The 17586-nt window shown below is 33.1% G+C and overlaps 1 protein-coding gene across 8 annotated transcripts in view; it reads left to right on the plus strand.

The window, feature by feature from the left end:
• The window catches only part of slit2 (slit homolog 2 (Drosophila)), a 273310-nt gene that overhangs the window by 11666 nt on the left and 244058 nt on the right, over positions 1-17586 (plus strand). For all 8 annotated transcript variants that reach the window (XM_039751559.1, XM_039751562.1, XM_039751561.1 and 5 more), the window contains exon 4: positions 2959-3030. In XM_039751559.1, coding sequence (XP_039607493.1) covers positions 2959-3030 — 72 coding nt within the window. The remainder of the gene's footprint in view (positions 1-2958; positions 3031-17586) is intronic.

Raw genomic sequence — 17586 nt, forward strand, 5'->3', positions numbered from 1 at the left:
ATTGTAATAAAAAAGTTAATGGAAATATTAACCAAATGTAACAATTTTAGAGTTATTTTAGAGGTTTTCTATAGATATTATGTAACTACCTTTCATACTACATCAACAACTTCTACCATGTCAACTGGAATGGCTAGTGATGAGTCCAGCTCTGTCCGTCAGTATGGGTTCTCCATAAATAAAGGTCAAGTAAGGAAAAAACTGAGGAAGCTACACACAGGAAAAGCCGCTGGGCCAAATTTCAGTTTCTTAAGGCTAGTGCTGACCAACTTTGTGGTATCCACTGTCAGTCTGTACCTAATGCTTCAGAAAGTGACACTTCTTTGGAAAACATCCTACATTGTTCCTGTTCCAAATAAGTCAGGTGCAACTTCACCTAATGACTACAGAGTAGTGGCACTTATATCTCAAATCATGAAGACCTTTGAGAGACTTGTCCTGGACTATATGAGTCCTCTTGTCGTAGACCACCTTGATCCAATGTAGTTTGCCTATCAGACAAACATTGGAGTGGAGGATGCAATTGTATGTCTAGTCCACAAATCCACAGAGGATTGCGTTTTTTTTTTAATATTTCTCCAGTGCCTTCATTACCATCCAGCCATCCCTAATAAGGGTAAGTTCAGACATATACAGATGGTTGTTCCTGTGGTGCCCTATGGTTGGGCAGTTTTGTGAGACTCAATGGCTGTTTTTGTTTACGGATATGAGCATTACAAGGAGCAGTCCTTTCTCCATTTCTTTACACTCTGTACACCTCTGACCATAAATATAACACCGGGTCATGCCACTTGCAGAAATTCTGTGATGCAAAGAGAATGGTCTGAAGCTTAACATCAGCAAAACCAAAGAACTGGTTATTGACTTTCACCACACCAAAGAGCCACTGTGTCTGGTCACAATTCAGGGAGTGGATGTAGAGGTGGTGCACTCCTACTAGTACTTGGATGTCCACTTCAATGACAAGTTGGAAAGCTTTCGGAACTCAGAAGAACTATTCTGTATAAGAAGGGACAGAGCAGGCTCTTTTTCCTTAAGAGATTGTATTAATTTAATGTGTGAAATTACATTCTTCACATCTTCTACAACTCTGTGATGGCCACTGGAATTTTCTATACTGTGATTTTCTGGGTTGATAACATGACCCACCAAATGAACAAGCAAATTAAAAGGGCAAGCTCAGTTATGTGATGTACTCTGGAACCCCTGGTGGTAGTAGCAAAGGGGAGAATTAAAGGAAAACTGAGGGCCATTATTAAAAATTCTGCAAATCCTCTCTCTGACACACTAACATGGAGTGCTTCCAGCTAACAAGTTATTCAGTAGAAGTGTGCCAAGAAACACTACTGGGGCTCCTTTATACCAAAGACAATATGCCTGCATAATGCCTCACAGTGACTGTGGTCAGAATTTTTCTTTCTTTTCACTGCCTGGTACTTGAATTAAATGCATTTGAATATGGATGGGTGTGTGAAATAAATTATATTTGACTGTTGGAATATTTAGCTGGTCAGAACAAAGTTTTACCTTTATACTGCAACTTTGCTGCCATGAAAGTGGATTATTTATAACTGTAATCTTGCAAATCATAATCGCCATACCCAGAGGCTGTATATATTAGAAAGCTTTGAAGTAACTGGCAAACAGTCAGTAGTGCTTTATGTTTCATAAAGTCAAACTTTTTTATTGTTATATGCATAAACATTGTATATTGTGGTATCTGTGCTTCAAAGGTGGAACAACTTTAAAATCACATTCATCCGCAACACTCTGAACTTACTACAATATTAACTAAGATTTTTTCATTTTATTTATTCTTATTGTTTACAGTACTTTTTTAATTAGTTTTGAATGTGCTTTTGATAAGATATTTTTGAGTGCACATCTGCATGTGCTTTTTATTTCTTACAGACTTAACAGTTTTTGGTTTGCGCATGGTGTCTGTGTATTTGTACCATGAACATGCAGGTTAATCTTTTTACTCACATTTTTTTATCAGCTATTATAAAAACTGATGTACTTAATTCAGTTTCCACTATAAGTTATACAAAGAATACCAGTTTTTCTTTGGATAGCAGACATCTATTTAAAACAATAAAAAACTTTTGAACTTTAACTTTTCTTTTGTGTACAAATGTTATTATAACATAATCTGTTTTCATGTTTGTATCAATTTCTGGATGACATGAGATATTAAAGAAAAGCATCTCTTATGTAAGCAGTTATTTAGCTTTAGATTTTGTCATTATCGACAACATGCAATCACTTTCCATTCTAAACCGTTTTCCTCTAAATAAAGATAACATTTTAATTTTTTTAATAGTTTACTACCAATACATCTGTGCTTTAAATTTGAATCTGGATGAAATGTTAGATGTTATTGTGAACATTTTATGGCTCTTAAAGTAAATTAAAGAAGGAAGGGATATTTGCTCTCTAGAGACCTTTTTAAGAATTCTGAGCAGAGTTGCTGTTTGTTTTTCCCACATCTGTTTTGTACTCATCCTTTGTCACAGTGTTTGCTAGATGCCGGCTTTACTTTCACTTAAATAAGAAGTTTAGTTTGAACTGATGTTTCTAAATGTTAAAGTGACAGTAACTGTTCTAAAGAATTTGTTCACGTTCTATTGCAAAAAAATTAACCCTTGGTAGTCTTGAGAAGTGAAATTTTTATTATTATTTCTAGATATTTCTAAATACATTTTGAAATATACTTTGCAGTGTAACTTGTTTTAAGTTGCACCTGAGAAATCTGTCTACTTCACTTTTAACATAATGCTGAAATTCAAATAATGAATTCAATTCAAAGTGATTTTATATAACTTTACAATATAGTACATCTGAATTGTAACATTTATTAAAACAGGAAAAGTACAATAGCCACAAATAAATCAGGTTTTAAGGTGCTACATTATCTTTGGTCATGTTGTCACTTTAATATTTTTATTTTGTCTTTAGACGTTTGAACAGGAATAGTCTACAAGTATTCCCAGAACTTCTTTTCCTGGGGACAACAAAGTTATACAGATTGTGAGTATTCCCTTTCCATTCCCATTCCATTGTGCTAAAAATGTGTGCAGCTTTTATGCAATGAGAATAATATACAATATAAACTTCAGGGTGCGTGTTCTGAAATTAAAGTGCCAGTTTTTGTCATGGCCCATAGGCTATGGAAACTATTTTTACAGGTGTTTCAAAGGTTTATCAGTGTTCCTGAGCCTTTGGATAAGGGTGGAGTGTATGATTTTGTAACATTGCTGGATAGTCGTAATTTGCTGTTTGCTATTTTTAAGAGCTGTAAATCAAAATCTAGAATGGACCTATTCTGAAATAACCCCAGGGATCTTCAAAGGTGTTGGTTGAGGTGTAAAGAGTAAAAGTGTATGAGTTCGAAGCATTCATTACTCAGGCTCCAGGAAGCTTTTGGAATAAAATAAAAAGATTGTAAAGGAATGTTGGATTCATAGCTGCAGCGTGTCCTAGATTTTACATTTTTCTGAGGTGTAGTCATGTCTTAAATGAAAATAAATAGAATACAGAGGCCTTATGACATATGCTTTATATATATAAGGTACAGGGTGTGCAGTTAACTGTTGTATTTAAAGTTGAAACATTCTAAAACATCTGTGCATGTGTTATGTGCTGTGCTTTGAAACGGTCCTTGTTTAGTTTATTTGAAAAAAAGATGTAGAGTTCTGTAAGCAGTAATATGTTAAGTAAAAGAATAGCAAGCCTTTAAAATGTTTCCTGGTAGAACCACAAATGTATTTGAAGCAAAGATGCATCATTGGACGGCAAAGGCTTTATTTGTTCAGTATTCTCTGTTCACTGAGTTTCCTTTTAAGTGAATTTATCTGAATGGAAAGTGTATCAGGCCAATATATATCTAGCAAATTTTCTTTCAGCAGAAGTATGTAGTTTCATTTAGTACTTTACTCAAATAATGTAATGTTAAACAATAAAACCCTGTTTCAAAAATTTTAAATACAAATCTTCCCCGAAGTCATTTTAAAAAAACAATTATAATTATGTTTCTATTTATTGTGTTAGAAATACTGCTGTACAAGTAATTTTTACAGCTGCTTTAGTCATGAGCAAGTAAAGTAAAATTAAAAATTACTAATAACGCCTTTTCTGCTATGAGACAGACAAAACCGTATATAAAATAAAGTTTGGAAATTAGGTTAGAATGCTTTAAAGTTAAATTTTTAATTTGACATTTTTTGTTGGCTAGCATAGCTTAGTATCCTTTTTGAAAATGTTATGTTGCCAAGGCTGAAAATTTATTATTTTAAAATACCAAGTGAAAATATTTTCTAAGTCATATTCACAAATAGTCCTTGAGATAAAGCAACATTTATTTTAGTTGTAATAGGAAGCACAATTTGTGAAAAGAGATATATAATACATTTATGCTTATGTTTGTTCCAGCCAGGTAATATTTCAAGTAGTGGTAAAAGAAACACTTAATTGCACCATAATATGGAGAAGCAAAATCAGAAATAACAAAGAAAAACTATCTAGTATTAAAACACAGGTATAAATCTGCAATGGAAGTTTTATATGGTTACAGGGCTAAACTTCTTCCCCATCGTTCTACTACAATATTGTAATATTGACTTTCTTTTTAAAATATGCATTTCTATAATACATGCTGGAGTACATTAATTTTATATTCATGTAAAATGATGTGATCAGGAACAGATGTAAGAGGGATAAAATATGGAAAGTGGCAACCAGAGTAATGGATTTTAGATCATATTTACTTTAATTTAATTTGAAAGGATTGTTGTCAAGTGCGGAGGGGGTTTCTGAACACATATATAAGGTTTTAGGGAATTAGACATCATGAGCGCATTGAATTAAGTGAGGGTGTATGATACAGACAGCAGTTGTCAAGCCTAGATGATTTAATATCTTATTGAGATGCAGTAATTAATCACTTCATTTGCACTATTGAACTATTAAGGCACATATCTTCCTATGGAAGTTGCCATTCTCCATTCAGAAAACCTAATCTTTTCACTTTATTAGTTAAAATCCTGATGATGTCCTGCAAAATTAAAATATTTTCACTTGGAAAAATAATACTTTCATAGCAGGCATTTTAGTGTTTTTGAAATTTAACAAAAACAATGTAAATTTGAAAAGGTTTTCCATGCCTTTTAATGTAGTGTTGTGAAAGAAATACTAGAGGGCTGTGTAGGTGGTTTTGTTCTGCTGGCCAAAGTGCAGTATGATAGGGAAATACACAATTAGACATGGCTGACTACGTCAATTGGACAAGCTATCATTTCTCCTATCTCCTCAAGTTTGTCTTTGGATTGGCTCAATGTTTACTGTAGGTGAAGATGCTTGCCCAGAAATACTACTTTGGTTACAGCTGTGTTTACAGGAACAAGAGTCCAGCTTACATAGCACAGCAATTCTCCCAGTCCATTAACAGTGCTCTGTAAAATAATACCAACTCAGTATAAACTATGGGGCAGCATAATAAAATTACATACACTTGTTGACAAGAAAAATAAGCAAGAGAAAAACAAAGAGTACTCTTTATCTTATTGGAACTGAATTGTTAGATCACAAAAAAGTATAAAAGAATAAAAATCATATTATATAGGATACTGTATAACATTCAACTACAGAGCACATGTTTTATTATTTACAGTAATTCACCTGTTGCTTTTTGTGAACGAAAATAAACCATTTGTATAAAAATTGTCAGCAATTACCATTACATTAATGGCTAGATATCTTTTACCACAGGCACAATTTTTGACATGTTGTTATTTACAATACTCTGGATGCCCATTCACAGTTTCTGGTGATCTTCTAATAATGCCCCAATTAAAAATGAATGGTTAGTAGACTAATAAGTGCTAATGCTATTGTCAGCCAAATGAGCTATGACTTTCTAATTAAACATGTTGGCTCACAGCTCATTGATTATAGTTTGTTGATCAGCTTTTTCCTGTTGAGACAGTGGATCAAATCAGCCCATCATCAGTTTTGGCAAGATACCAGCAAAATGCAAAGTTCTTCATTTATCAAAAGTTTTCCAGTAAAGAGGCTAATGCTTAAGTTAAGAGATATGAAAATTCAACATGTGTGTGATTATGCGCATCTATTCTGTATAAAAATACATGTAAGTCGGAAATATAATATAATACATATCTTTATTCAGAAGCTTCATCTTGGTTTAACATTTGATTCAGAGCTCTTAATGTTTAAGATTAAACTAAAAGGCGGCATAGGGAGCCTTTACAAAATTCCTTCTGAATTAATTTCTGCCATCTATGATTAAAGTGTGGGGCACTGGATATGTCAGATAGCATAGATCTGTTCTTCATTTTACTCTTGGCCTCTTTGGCCCCTGCCACATTAAATCTAACAATGGCTACACAGGAATTGCAGGTTACAGTTGCTACGGTTACCGTTGTCTGATCACATCGACATCATTACTCATCCAGTAAGCTGCCATGATAGCTACCGCTGGTTTGGAGTGCTGGGAATACTCTGATGGTTTTTGAAGCAAAGACAGAATAAAAGTTATTCTGAATGGCTGTCATAGGTATTTTACAACCAAAAGTATGAGAACAATTTGTTGTTATTTATTGAATTGACATATCGTTTCTTTGTACTTCTCGTAACAGGATTTAAATTGACTACCATCTGGTTCTTAAAAACACCCTCGCTTGAAATTTGCCTTTTGAGTTCTGATCCCTTTTTATTACAATAGTATGCTCCACCAGTAAGAGAGAGAGAGAAAGAGAGAGAGAGCACTTTCGCAACTTTAGGAAAAGTTACTTTTCTTCTTTGACATTTACTACAACTCTAAATTAGTCACTTTAGTGACTAGAGGATAACGACTTGTGGCTTCACGCTCATTGCGGTGTGTAAAGCTTAATGGGTTCAATAAATTATTGCTGCTTAAAAACTGTTTATTCTTGTGAAAGTAGTTATGAATTGACAAAACAGAGTGATGATGTTGAGCCTGGTGAATATGCAGCCTAGTCTCTAAAGAACAAAAAGAAATAAAAATGACATGAATTTATAAGATCTTAGCAGAATATATCACAAAAATATTGTTCAGTAAGATGAATAAAGTCACATTAAAATAAATATTTTTTAATTTTTTATTGTTAGTGTGTCCCATTCCCTTAATTCCATTCTGTTTACTTGGTTGACTGTCTGTCATTCATTTTATGTGCCTTTATGGTGGGATGGGTGTATACAGCATCCTTGGCCAATTTGCCAGGTCCTAAAAGCCCTGAAATGACTGAGCTGTGGTAAAACATCAGTCAGGAACAAAACGTGGTAAACAAAGTTGTAAACCATTGGATCTGCAAGATGTCGGAATCTGTTTGAAAGTAAAAAGCAATAGCAGAAATTAAAGCAGAAGCAGCACCCATGGTGTTGACGTGTACAGGTGGTTTTGATTTAGGTTATATGAGAGTAAAAACAGGAGGGGGATCTGTAGAGATTTTCACAGCGTGGTGCTACCGTGTCAGGAAATTTATGTTTTATAGATCAGATCAGGAGAACTTTTAGTAGTTCTCTATCATCTGTGGGAAATTAAACTTTTGAGAATGGCTTCAGCACTGCTTTCTAATATGTAACACATATGTGGCTGCTTGTATCTTGGTGAGAATTACTTTCATGGTATTTCTACTATGTGCTAGCATGCTTGTGATAATCATGTGATAGTAAATCTGTATATGAAACAAGTTAGAAAATGTATGCATAATGCAACTTTCAGGTGCATTTGAGGACTGTGCAGGCACTAGGACCATCTCAATCAATTTCAGGATTGCAGCAATATTTTTTTATATAGTACAATTTTATACAAGCAATGTAACTCAAAGTGCTTTACAAGATGTCAAAGAGAAAGTCACAAAAAAGAAAAACAAGTTAAGGCAATAATAATATTTAAAAAGAAGAAAAAACAAATGAATCTAAACAATCTTAAAAATAGATGAATATCAAGTAGAAGAGTAGTGTCCTTATAAGATCATATATTTGAGTTTGGTGATAAGGTCAGATGGCCAGGAGGACAGAAAAAAACATAATAAAAAACTCCAGTTTGGCTGGAGAACGAAAAACAAAATCTGCAGGGGTTCCAAGGCGAAAAGACCACCCAGCTTCTGCTGGGCATTCTGCCTAACATTATGTTCATAATTCATTCCCCTTTGTTTTTAGGCTTTGTGAGATAGGATTTTTTGAAGTTGGTCTTGTGGATAGCTGGTGCGCCTGCCTTCAATCCATCATCAAAGGTGGCTGCGTGATGCCTTGATCAGGCGGTGGTGGTGGTGCCGATCGCCACCACAGGAGAACCGGAAAAGACAGTATCAAAGAGTAGAGATTAGTAAAGATAGCATATCTCTGGAGAATATGATAATTCTGTGCTTTTATAATCTATTAGGAATGCAACTAAAATGTAGCTATGAAAAAGGAAAATTAAAGTGATGGGTTTTAAGCATTTTTTCAAAGTATTCCACTGTATTAGCCTGGCAAATTTCTGTTGGTAAAGTATTCCAGATTTAGGTGCATAACAACAAATGGTTGCCTCATCACTTCTTTTAAGCTTGGCTCTTGGAATTATAAGCTGACTACCATTAGAACATCTAAGGCTACAACTTGGGGTGTAGGGGGGACAGGCATTCTGAAATATATGGCGGAACAAGATTATTTAAGGCTTTATAAAGTATTAGTAACATTTAAAGTCAATTCTGAATGACATGGGTAACCAATGTAACAATGCTAAAACTTGTGAAAAGATTTAAATTTTCTAGTTAAGATTATGTCTGCTGCATACAGCACTAATTGCAACCAATTGATGTCTTTCATTTGCATTACGGTAATCTAATCAACTAAACACAAAAGCATGAAAGACTGTCTCACCAGCACTGGGCAAAAGGCTAAAAACAGGTCGGGACAGGACTCCATTACAGGGACCACTCTCACTTACTCACACACACAAATCCATACATATACACATACCATTTTCACACACACTGACAATTTGCACTAATTAATTTCTTCTTTACTTGAGCATGTCTGGCCATTGTAATCTTCATGAAATGGCAATTAATTGTGACAAATGTTAAGGAATAACATAAATGAAAGGCAAAATGTATTACAGTGACTGACCATTGTGGATATCAGGTAAATGTGGTACTCTGAAGGTAAATTAAAAGGTGACCAGATTTTCCTAAACCTTTGACACTTATGTTGCATGTATGCTCATGCAAAGGGCCTGCTCTAGCATTTTTGCTGCCCCAGTTGAAACTGTAAATGACGCCTTTCCATTATCTCACTCCCCATATGACCCTATACACTGATAGATATATTTACATTCACATATGTATTTTATGTGGACTCTGTTTCTTCCTGGTTATTTTAGACAGCCGATATGCATTTTATATGGAGTAAAGTGGTATATTTGTTTAAATGAATTTCACAATTCTTGGTAAATGATGCCAAACAAAACTAACAGTTTGCTACAGATTTTAGGCCAGTAAATGTACTAGTAATAAATGTTTTAGTATATTCATAAATAATGAATGTTTTAATGCTGAGTATATTTTATTTACAAAAACACATTCTTGAGAATATTGCCAGATGTTGTTCGTAATGTTCCTGCTGACATGTGCGAGCCTCTTCGCGATCCCTTTTCCCACATGTGAATCATCATTGCTCTTCACTATCACGTGCTCTCTCTAGAAATGCTAGATCCACGTGATATTTTCACGTTCCTGTTTAAATAACTTGGGCTCAGAAAGCTGTATAACAGACAGGATGCTTCTAGAGAGTTAAACTTCAACCATGTGGTAATACTGTAGATACAGTAATTGGCTCCACATGATTAATAGGTGCATTAGTCTACTAGCTACTACAACAATAATAATTCTACAACATTGTATATGAATGTAAAACATTGTCTGCCATAGACAGTATGCATAAACAATATAATTGGGTTAACAGGAATCAGACAGCTGTATTGAGTTTGTTCGTAAGTCAAGTTGGTATTGTTTTAAAAAATACTGACAGCCAAATTTGGCTGCCATACTGTCCAGTTCATCTAAGTGGTCGAGCTGGGCCTTGCCTTTACATAAGGGTGATCCTTATTTGTTTAATGCCTGCTTTAACTTCTCATTATCAAAGAGTGATCAGGGCATGAAAAAACATGTTTACAAATGTACTGTACACACTAACATTGAGCACTTTCAGCCAATAAATTATTCAGCAGAAGGGTGTAAAGAAACACTACTGGGGCTCCTTTATACCAATGACAATATTATTGTATAATGCCTCACAGTGACTGTGGTCACAATTTTTCTTTCTCTTTAAAAGATTCTTTGCAGTGGTTGATGTGGAAATAAATAAATGTCAGTACTCTCTGTTTTTGTCTAATTATTGGTCCTCACAAGTTTATAATCAAAATTTCCCCGTCATAATTTTATTAGAAGGGGTGGAGTTTGTGTGGAGTTTCGGGGGAACCCTTGGAGTTTTGTATGTGCTGTTCTAAATAACTTATGACAATGTTTGTTTTGGTGGAGCAGTGTTTTATTAAATGGGCAACCAGGACATTTTGATATTCTTCAGCTTTTTATCAGGATGCATAGACAGAACTTAACATTGACCAAACAAAAGTCCTAACACTGTGAAAGCTAAAAGGGAACCAGATGTGAGAAATATTTTTTTTTACCTTAGCATGTTTAATTTTTAAAATATTTGTAACATTTTTCAGCATATCACTGCATGATTCCAAATGTGCAAACTGTTAAAACATTAAAACTGAAACTAGTTAGATAGTAGTTTGTAAGTTCACAAATGCTGGTTAGGATTATAACTTTTAGTACTAATGAGATAAAACTTTTTAGAAACAAATTTGTAGAATGAAATGAAGTTTTCAACAGAGAAGCACACATAGGTGCAGTTTCTAGATGTTTAGGGAAATGTTTGCCTGTATACTGCAAGGACACATATATAGGAAATGTACTGTATTGTCTCACGCCACTCACAATTTTTCATTAGCTAAAGTAACTCTAATTTTCTTTCCCTTTCTTCAGTTCTGTTTTATGCCAGTGTGAATGAAGAATAATTTGCATTGTTTTTGATTCTATGTTTTACTTTTCTTTATAAGAAATTATATTTGCTCAACATTCTTTAATTTGTGTTTTCTGTCAATGTACTTGAAAATGCATCAATTTAAAATATATTATACATGTAAATATTCCTGCTTGAAAAAAACAAATGGTCAAATCAAAGTGATATTTTTGCATGTAAAATCCTTAATGATATGCTAAGTACTGTAGCTTCTTATTGTTCTCAATTCCAAATATAATTTTTTTTGTTGAGGAGTATTAGTGTAACTTGTGCCAACTGAGATTTTCTTAAGTTTGTGTAAAATTTAAACAAACAACATTCTGCTGATTGATGATTGAGATAACCAAATCTTGGCAAATACTTTTTCTGAATAAGATCAATTTTAAACAGAAATTGTTTTTTTGTTTTGACTTTGTTTGGACCATTGGCTTATATAATACTTGGCTACTCTTCCTGCAGAACAGCATGTGGTAGTCAGTTATTCTTTCTTCAGCTGACACTCTTCTAATAATAAGCAAATGTTAAACCAAATTATTTACAGTTTTAGATCCAAATTAGAGACTTTTTCTTTTTAATGTTTAGCATACATTATTTACAGCAAACAAGACATGCATATTTAATAAATATAGATTGTTACCTGTTTTAAATATAGAATAAAACTTGACTCTTCACTAAAGTTTAACTGCAACCTTCTTATAGGCTGGACAAACTTGATTATTCATTACATACAATTTCCATCATGTGAGATTCCTTTGTCCATGGGAAGAAACAATACACAATAACAGTTTAGTACAACAGCCGTTAAAAAGCTATTATAAGAAACAGAACAATTGTCTAAATGACATTTAATTGTCAGGTCTGATTAACATTTTGCACATAAATGTGTAAAAGAGTGGGGTTAATAAAGCAACAAATTACGGAAACAGATGGAAAAATCAATATAGTGCTGTACAATGAGGTATTGCTTTTTTCCAAAAGAAATATTAAACCTTAAGGTAACTGAATAGGAGATGGAAGACAGCAGAAATGTTGATTGCTTCCCCTCCTACGGATCCATTTGATTTAAAAAAAGCCCTTATTCAAGTTGTGTTTGTTCTGAGTCTTAAACCATCAGAATTTTGTCTTTAGAGTTGAGGAATGCACTGTAAGCAAGGGTAAAAAGTCATTGCAGGCCAACAATTGTTCCTAATCCCCACAAAATGGTGCAGAAATTAAATTTGCTCTTTATTGGCCGAAGTGTTACCTAGGTCACTGGGCGATGGGAAAATTGGACTGGGAGTTGAGTAGGCCTGATCTTTGTTTTGTGTCTAGATACTTAACCTTGGTCATGACAAGCTGTCCTAAAGAGCGTTGTGGGAACCTTGTCGGAAATGTTAGTCGTGGGATTTTTTTTTTTTTTTATTACCACCCTCCATTTACAAACTTTTCTGTAGTCAGAGCACAGGGCTAAGAGTGTTTGAATTTTTATTGCAAAATAATCATTTAATTAACAGCTAGGGAAGAGGTTTTTCTGAAAAAAAAAAATGATAAGAGCTTTTTATTGTTTGTTTCCTAGGAGCTGTAATAACCCAGTGTGTTATTCTGCATTTAAATACAGCAATCCTGAAGAGCCCAATTTGTCTGGTGCATAAAAGACATTTATAAACCACTGTGCGCTTTATGCTTATTTGTCAGAAATGCTATTTAACTCCATTTAACCCACCGTGTCCTATCTCTGGTTTCAAAAAATGTTTTGTAATGTCTAATCCAGCCAGGACACATGATCAGACTTAGTAACAGATGTTCAATTCAGTGGCCAAGCATTAACGATAAAGAATTTTTTTGCTATAAACACTATGCAGGTCTACTTCATAAACAGCCGTGCTGACATTTCCTCTGTGCACTTCAGTAAGTTGTCTGCTGGTAGTAAGCTGCCATTTCACAAGGTGACTTTAATAGATTGTATTGCTCAAAGGTTAGAGAAAGTAACAGACTAGAGGATTACATCAGTATTTAACAGACCAGTTAATCTCTTAATTTCAGATGGAAATTAAAACAATCAGAAAATAGTTCATAAATCCTATGAAGATAATTAGCTATAACAGTTCAACTGCATGTTTTTGTTTACTCATTATCCATTTATTATTTGGCTCTAATTGTATTATTCATTTAATTTAAAAAATGACTACTTGTTTTGAAAGCTATATTGTCTGATTTTTCACCGGGAGGCTAATGCTGTAGTATCATTAACAACAGCATAAAATGTGCAGGTAGAGAAGACCCTGTGTAGTTGTCGTTTGATATTTGCTTACAGTCAATATTTTTTTTGCCAATGACTATTTTAAATATTTACATTTTATATAATAGTGGATAAAATGTTTTATTTTCTAAGGCTTACACTCATAGTCTAAATATTTTTTGGCATGTGAAAACTATTTATGTTGAATTTGTACAAAATGTGATTTTCTCATGTGCCAAATTACTTCTGAAGCACAAATAAGATAAATGTACTTTTTCATATTTGAGGAAAAAAAGCGCTGTAAATTTTCAAAATTCATAGTTACAAATGCAGTTTTTTCATCTCATAGCCAGTTGTTACATCCATTTACACATTTACCATCACTGGCCCTATTTGTTTCAACAAGTGGCTGTTTGCACTAATTGGTACCTAACAATTTCTATACAGTATACAGTATAAAGAAAGCACACTGTATATTTCAAATTGACAGTCAAACAAAGCCATGTTGTCATTTTCCTCGGATGATATTTTTCTGGTTTATTCATTTTTTTTTGTGTGTCTCTGAAGACTTAATTCTGAAATAGCCTTTCCTGTCAGTTCACAGCCCATAAACATATTCACTTTATTACTGTTTCTATTTTAGATTACATTGATTTTTGTCTTTTCTAATCAAAGAGGAATGTATATGGTAAATGAATCAAATGTTTTAACTGAAAAACCATTAAGTTGATAGGTAAGTACTGAATTCTTCACCATTAAATTTAGCACAGATATACATATTATCTTTATGTAAAATAGTTGTTACTGTTTCCTGTTACTCAAGTGTTTCTGAGAAAAAGAGGAGGTTAAGAAAACTTGCTTATCAGCCAATAGATTCAACTACATATATCAATATATACCTTTATTTTCCCCAAACAAACATTCTAAATTAATGTATGACTAATGTAATTTCATTATTTTTTATGTCTAAACATTATTGTTTCAGTTTGTTTCTTTATGTTGGTTCCCGTAAGGTGATGTTTGCTTCTCATTGTCTTTCTAAATGGCTTTTTCAATTCCTTTGTTTTTGATTTTAATTAATAAATACTTTAATACAATTAATTTCCTAAGAAACAGGGAAATACACAAAGGACAAATCAGTATAAAACTAATTAAAAACTTGATATGAAGTGTTAAAATGTGTGATTGCTGAAGAACAAGAGACAGGACTCAAATACAAGGGCTGTTTGTAGAGTGCTGTGGAGATTGACAGGTGATTGACAGAACAAACAGTTACTCAGTGTTCTGATATCCCATGCTGAGAGGCGGTAAAGCGCCAGAATATAACATAAGCCTCAGGAAGTGGCCAGAATCCACATTTTATTAAAAACTTACTCAGGTCAGTGCTTGCAAACATAGCTTTTAATTAGTGAATGAAGAATGCCACTGTCTTTCCTTTTAAGCGCTTAGATACTTCCTGGCTTTGCTGCAGGAAGTAAATATATGAAAGGAATGTAAAATAAAATGTAATATTACTAAATTGTTTTTTGTTTGGTGGAGGCAGGGGAGGGGTGGTGGTAGGGGGTTATAGTATTTTCCCGCTCCCGTATAGGTAAAATATACATATAGACTTTAAAAAGTTGTTTTCCCTTTTAACAATTATTCTTCCCCTGTTTAAAAATATTGTTATTCTAAACACATTTCATTTTTCCCAGGGCACCATACACTCACACTGAGGCAATTTAGACTCACAAAGTAATATGACAGCATGTCTTTAAAGAAAGTGGAATTCCCTGGGGAAAGCACAAGGAGAATATTACACTGAATACTTCAAGTCCACTTTCAGATTGACTTTCATTAAGACAGAACATCTATTTTCTATGCCTCCATACTGCTTATGGTTTATACAAGTATGCATATAAAAATGTGCCCTATATAGATTTACAGTATTTTAACAAAAAAAATGAAAAAATACAGATAATCAATAATCTCAAATATACTGGATAAAGGAAAGTTTATGATGTAAAAGTGTGGTTGCCATAGCTTATACATACATTGTGCATAATAGAAACAAATAGAAGGATAAAGAATATTACTTAGTAGCTTTTTTAAAAATCAGACACCAAAGCAATTAAGGAGTCTAGAGAGTATAAAACATTGGAAACTAAGCTTCAGAGTTTTATCTTATTTGATCATTTATCAATAGTTGTTTTCTAGTATTTATTTGGCTTTTACTCTGTAAAATTCTTTTTTTGTTTTTGCTAATATTTTGTAACAGATGGATATCTTTCGAAACATGTTTTTTTCTTTCTTAACCTGGATAGAAAATTGGCAAACACCTACTGTGATCTTTTGATTGATATACTGTCAGACTTTATTTTTCAGTTGGTTCCCGAGTAGCTCTTTTACTCTGTATGGAACCAACCTCCTACTGGCTAAACAACTGGTAGGTTTTAGACATTGAAACATAAAACTGTTCAAGACTTTTTTGTTGATTGCATAAGGAGAAGCAGATAAAGACTGAAGATAAACTGAATAGGAATTTAAGGTTAATTTTTTTCACGTTTCGTTTGTTGGAAAACATGCTGTAATGTTAAGGCCAAAATACTACTGGCAGCAGTGCCATAGTTTGAAACGTGTTACTTCAAAGCTTCTTTCAAGTTTTCTTCAGTTGTTTTTAAAGTAAAGTAAAAATGCAGCAGCTTCACTTTTATTACTAATATTTAATTTGATTATCTTGTCAAGTAATAGCCACCTGTTATTTGTCTTAGGACAGAAAGCAAAAACTCCTTAATGGATTCATTTAAATCTTGTTTTAATTTGTTTATGTCTGATTAAAGAGCGGGTGCTGTTTTTAACTGAATGAAGCTTCACAAGGTGAGTGCCATAGGTCAGAGGCTGAGTGTCACTGTATCCGTAGAATTGTGTGAAGAAAATGTCAGTCAGGGAAGTGAAAGGACTGAGGAAATAGCACAACATCAAATGTGCCCTTTAAATTATCAACACTTCAGTATTATCCCTTTCACAAAACAAAGATGTAAAGGAAAATGTCAAATTTATATGGCATTTGAGTCTCAAATTGGTTGTCTTAGACTTGCTATTTCTGTTTCAATTGTTTTATTTTCAGTACATGACTGGGTATAACAAAAGAAATATTAAAAATAGTATCTAGTACATTCTTGCCTTTCATGAAGTGAATTAAGTTTATTTAACAGATTTCATGAAAATATTTAATTGCTCTTTTTTCATATGCACTTATTTTAATCATGAAATGTGGGAGAATTTATTAACAATGTGGACCTTTAATGGTTTAATGATGAAATATTGAAAACTATTGTCCAAATTAGCATGTATCTATGATATATTTTGTATAATAGACTTCAACCTTAGGTTAACTAAGGCTAGTACAAGTGTATATTTACCTGTAGCACAGTGTGAATTGTTTGCCCAGCTATTATTGTGAGATTTCAATTCAGTTTATTTTCATATAGTGCTCTTCACTGAGTTCTGTGTCAAGTTCTTAGGTAAAGTGCAAGTATGTGGTTTACAATTTACTAAATACAGATTTGTTTAAACACTCAGAAAAACAAACTTAATCAGTAGAAACTGATTAATGTGAATGGAAACCAAACAAACAATATCTGTCCATTAATGAATTGTTGAACTATGGCAGTTCAGTTTCTTCTATATTTTTAAGTTAGCTTTTTAAACTGTACTTTGAATACTGAAATAAATAAAAATAATATGAATAATATAACACCAATGTTAATGCCTAGTCTGAAGTGGTTATTGAAAGCTATTTCTGTAATTTTTATTCTCTAAATTATTTTTATTTCCATTTTTATTAATGCTATAGATGAATATGCAGATTTCAATGATGTAGCAGGCTTTATTAATTATGTTTGCAATCTTATGCATTGATTTTAAATGTAGACTGCAGTTTTATAGTCGTATCTACTTTAATTTTTTACTTATATTTAGGATATAAGTAATCATGGGTTAATGCACATTTTTAATGGATAGAAGAAAGAATTAGAGTTGCTTTTTGCAAAGCATTGGACATTTACCAAGAGGTTTGCTGATTGCAGGTTGATTTCCTTTCTTGACTTATTGTGTGACCCTGAGCATGTAATTTAATTTGAGGATTATTGCTGTCCTGATTTCTATTGTTAATATCATTATGAATATCAGAGTTTGGACATATATGTTTATATAAAATAACTGTATAACTTTGTGACATTATTTCTGACATAGTTGAATTTGAAGTAGAAACTCCTAAC

This window comes from Polypterus senegalus, chromosome 4 (genome assembly GCF_016835505.1).
Source record: "Polypterus senegalus isolate Bchr_013 chromosome 4, ASM1683550v1, whole genome shotgun sequence".
NCBI lineage: Eukaryota > Metazoa > Chordata > Cladistia > Polypteriformes > Polypteridae > Polypterus > Polypterus senegalus.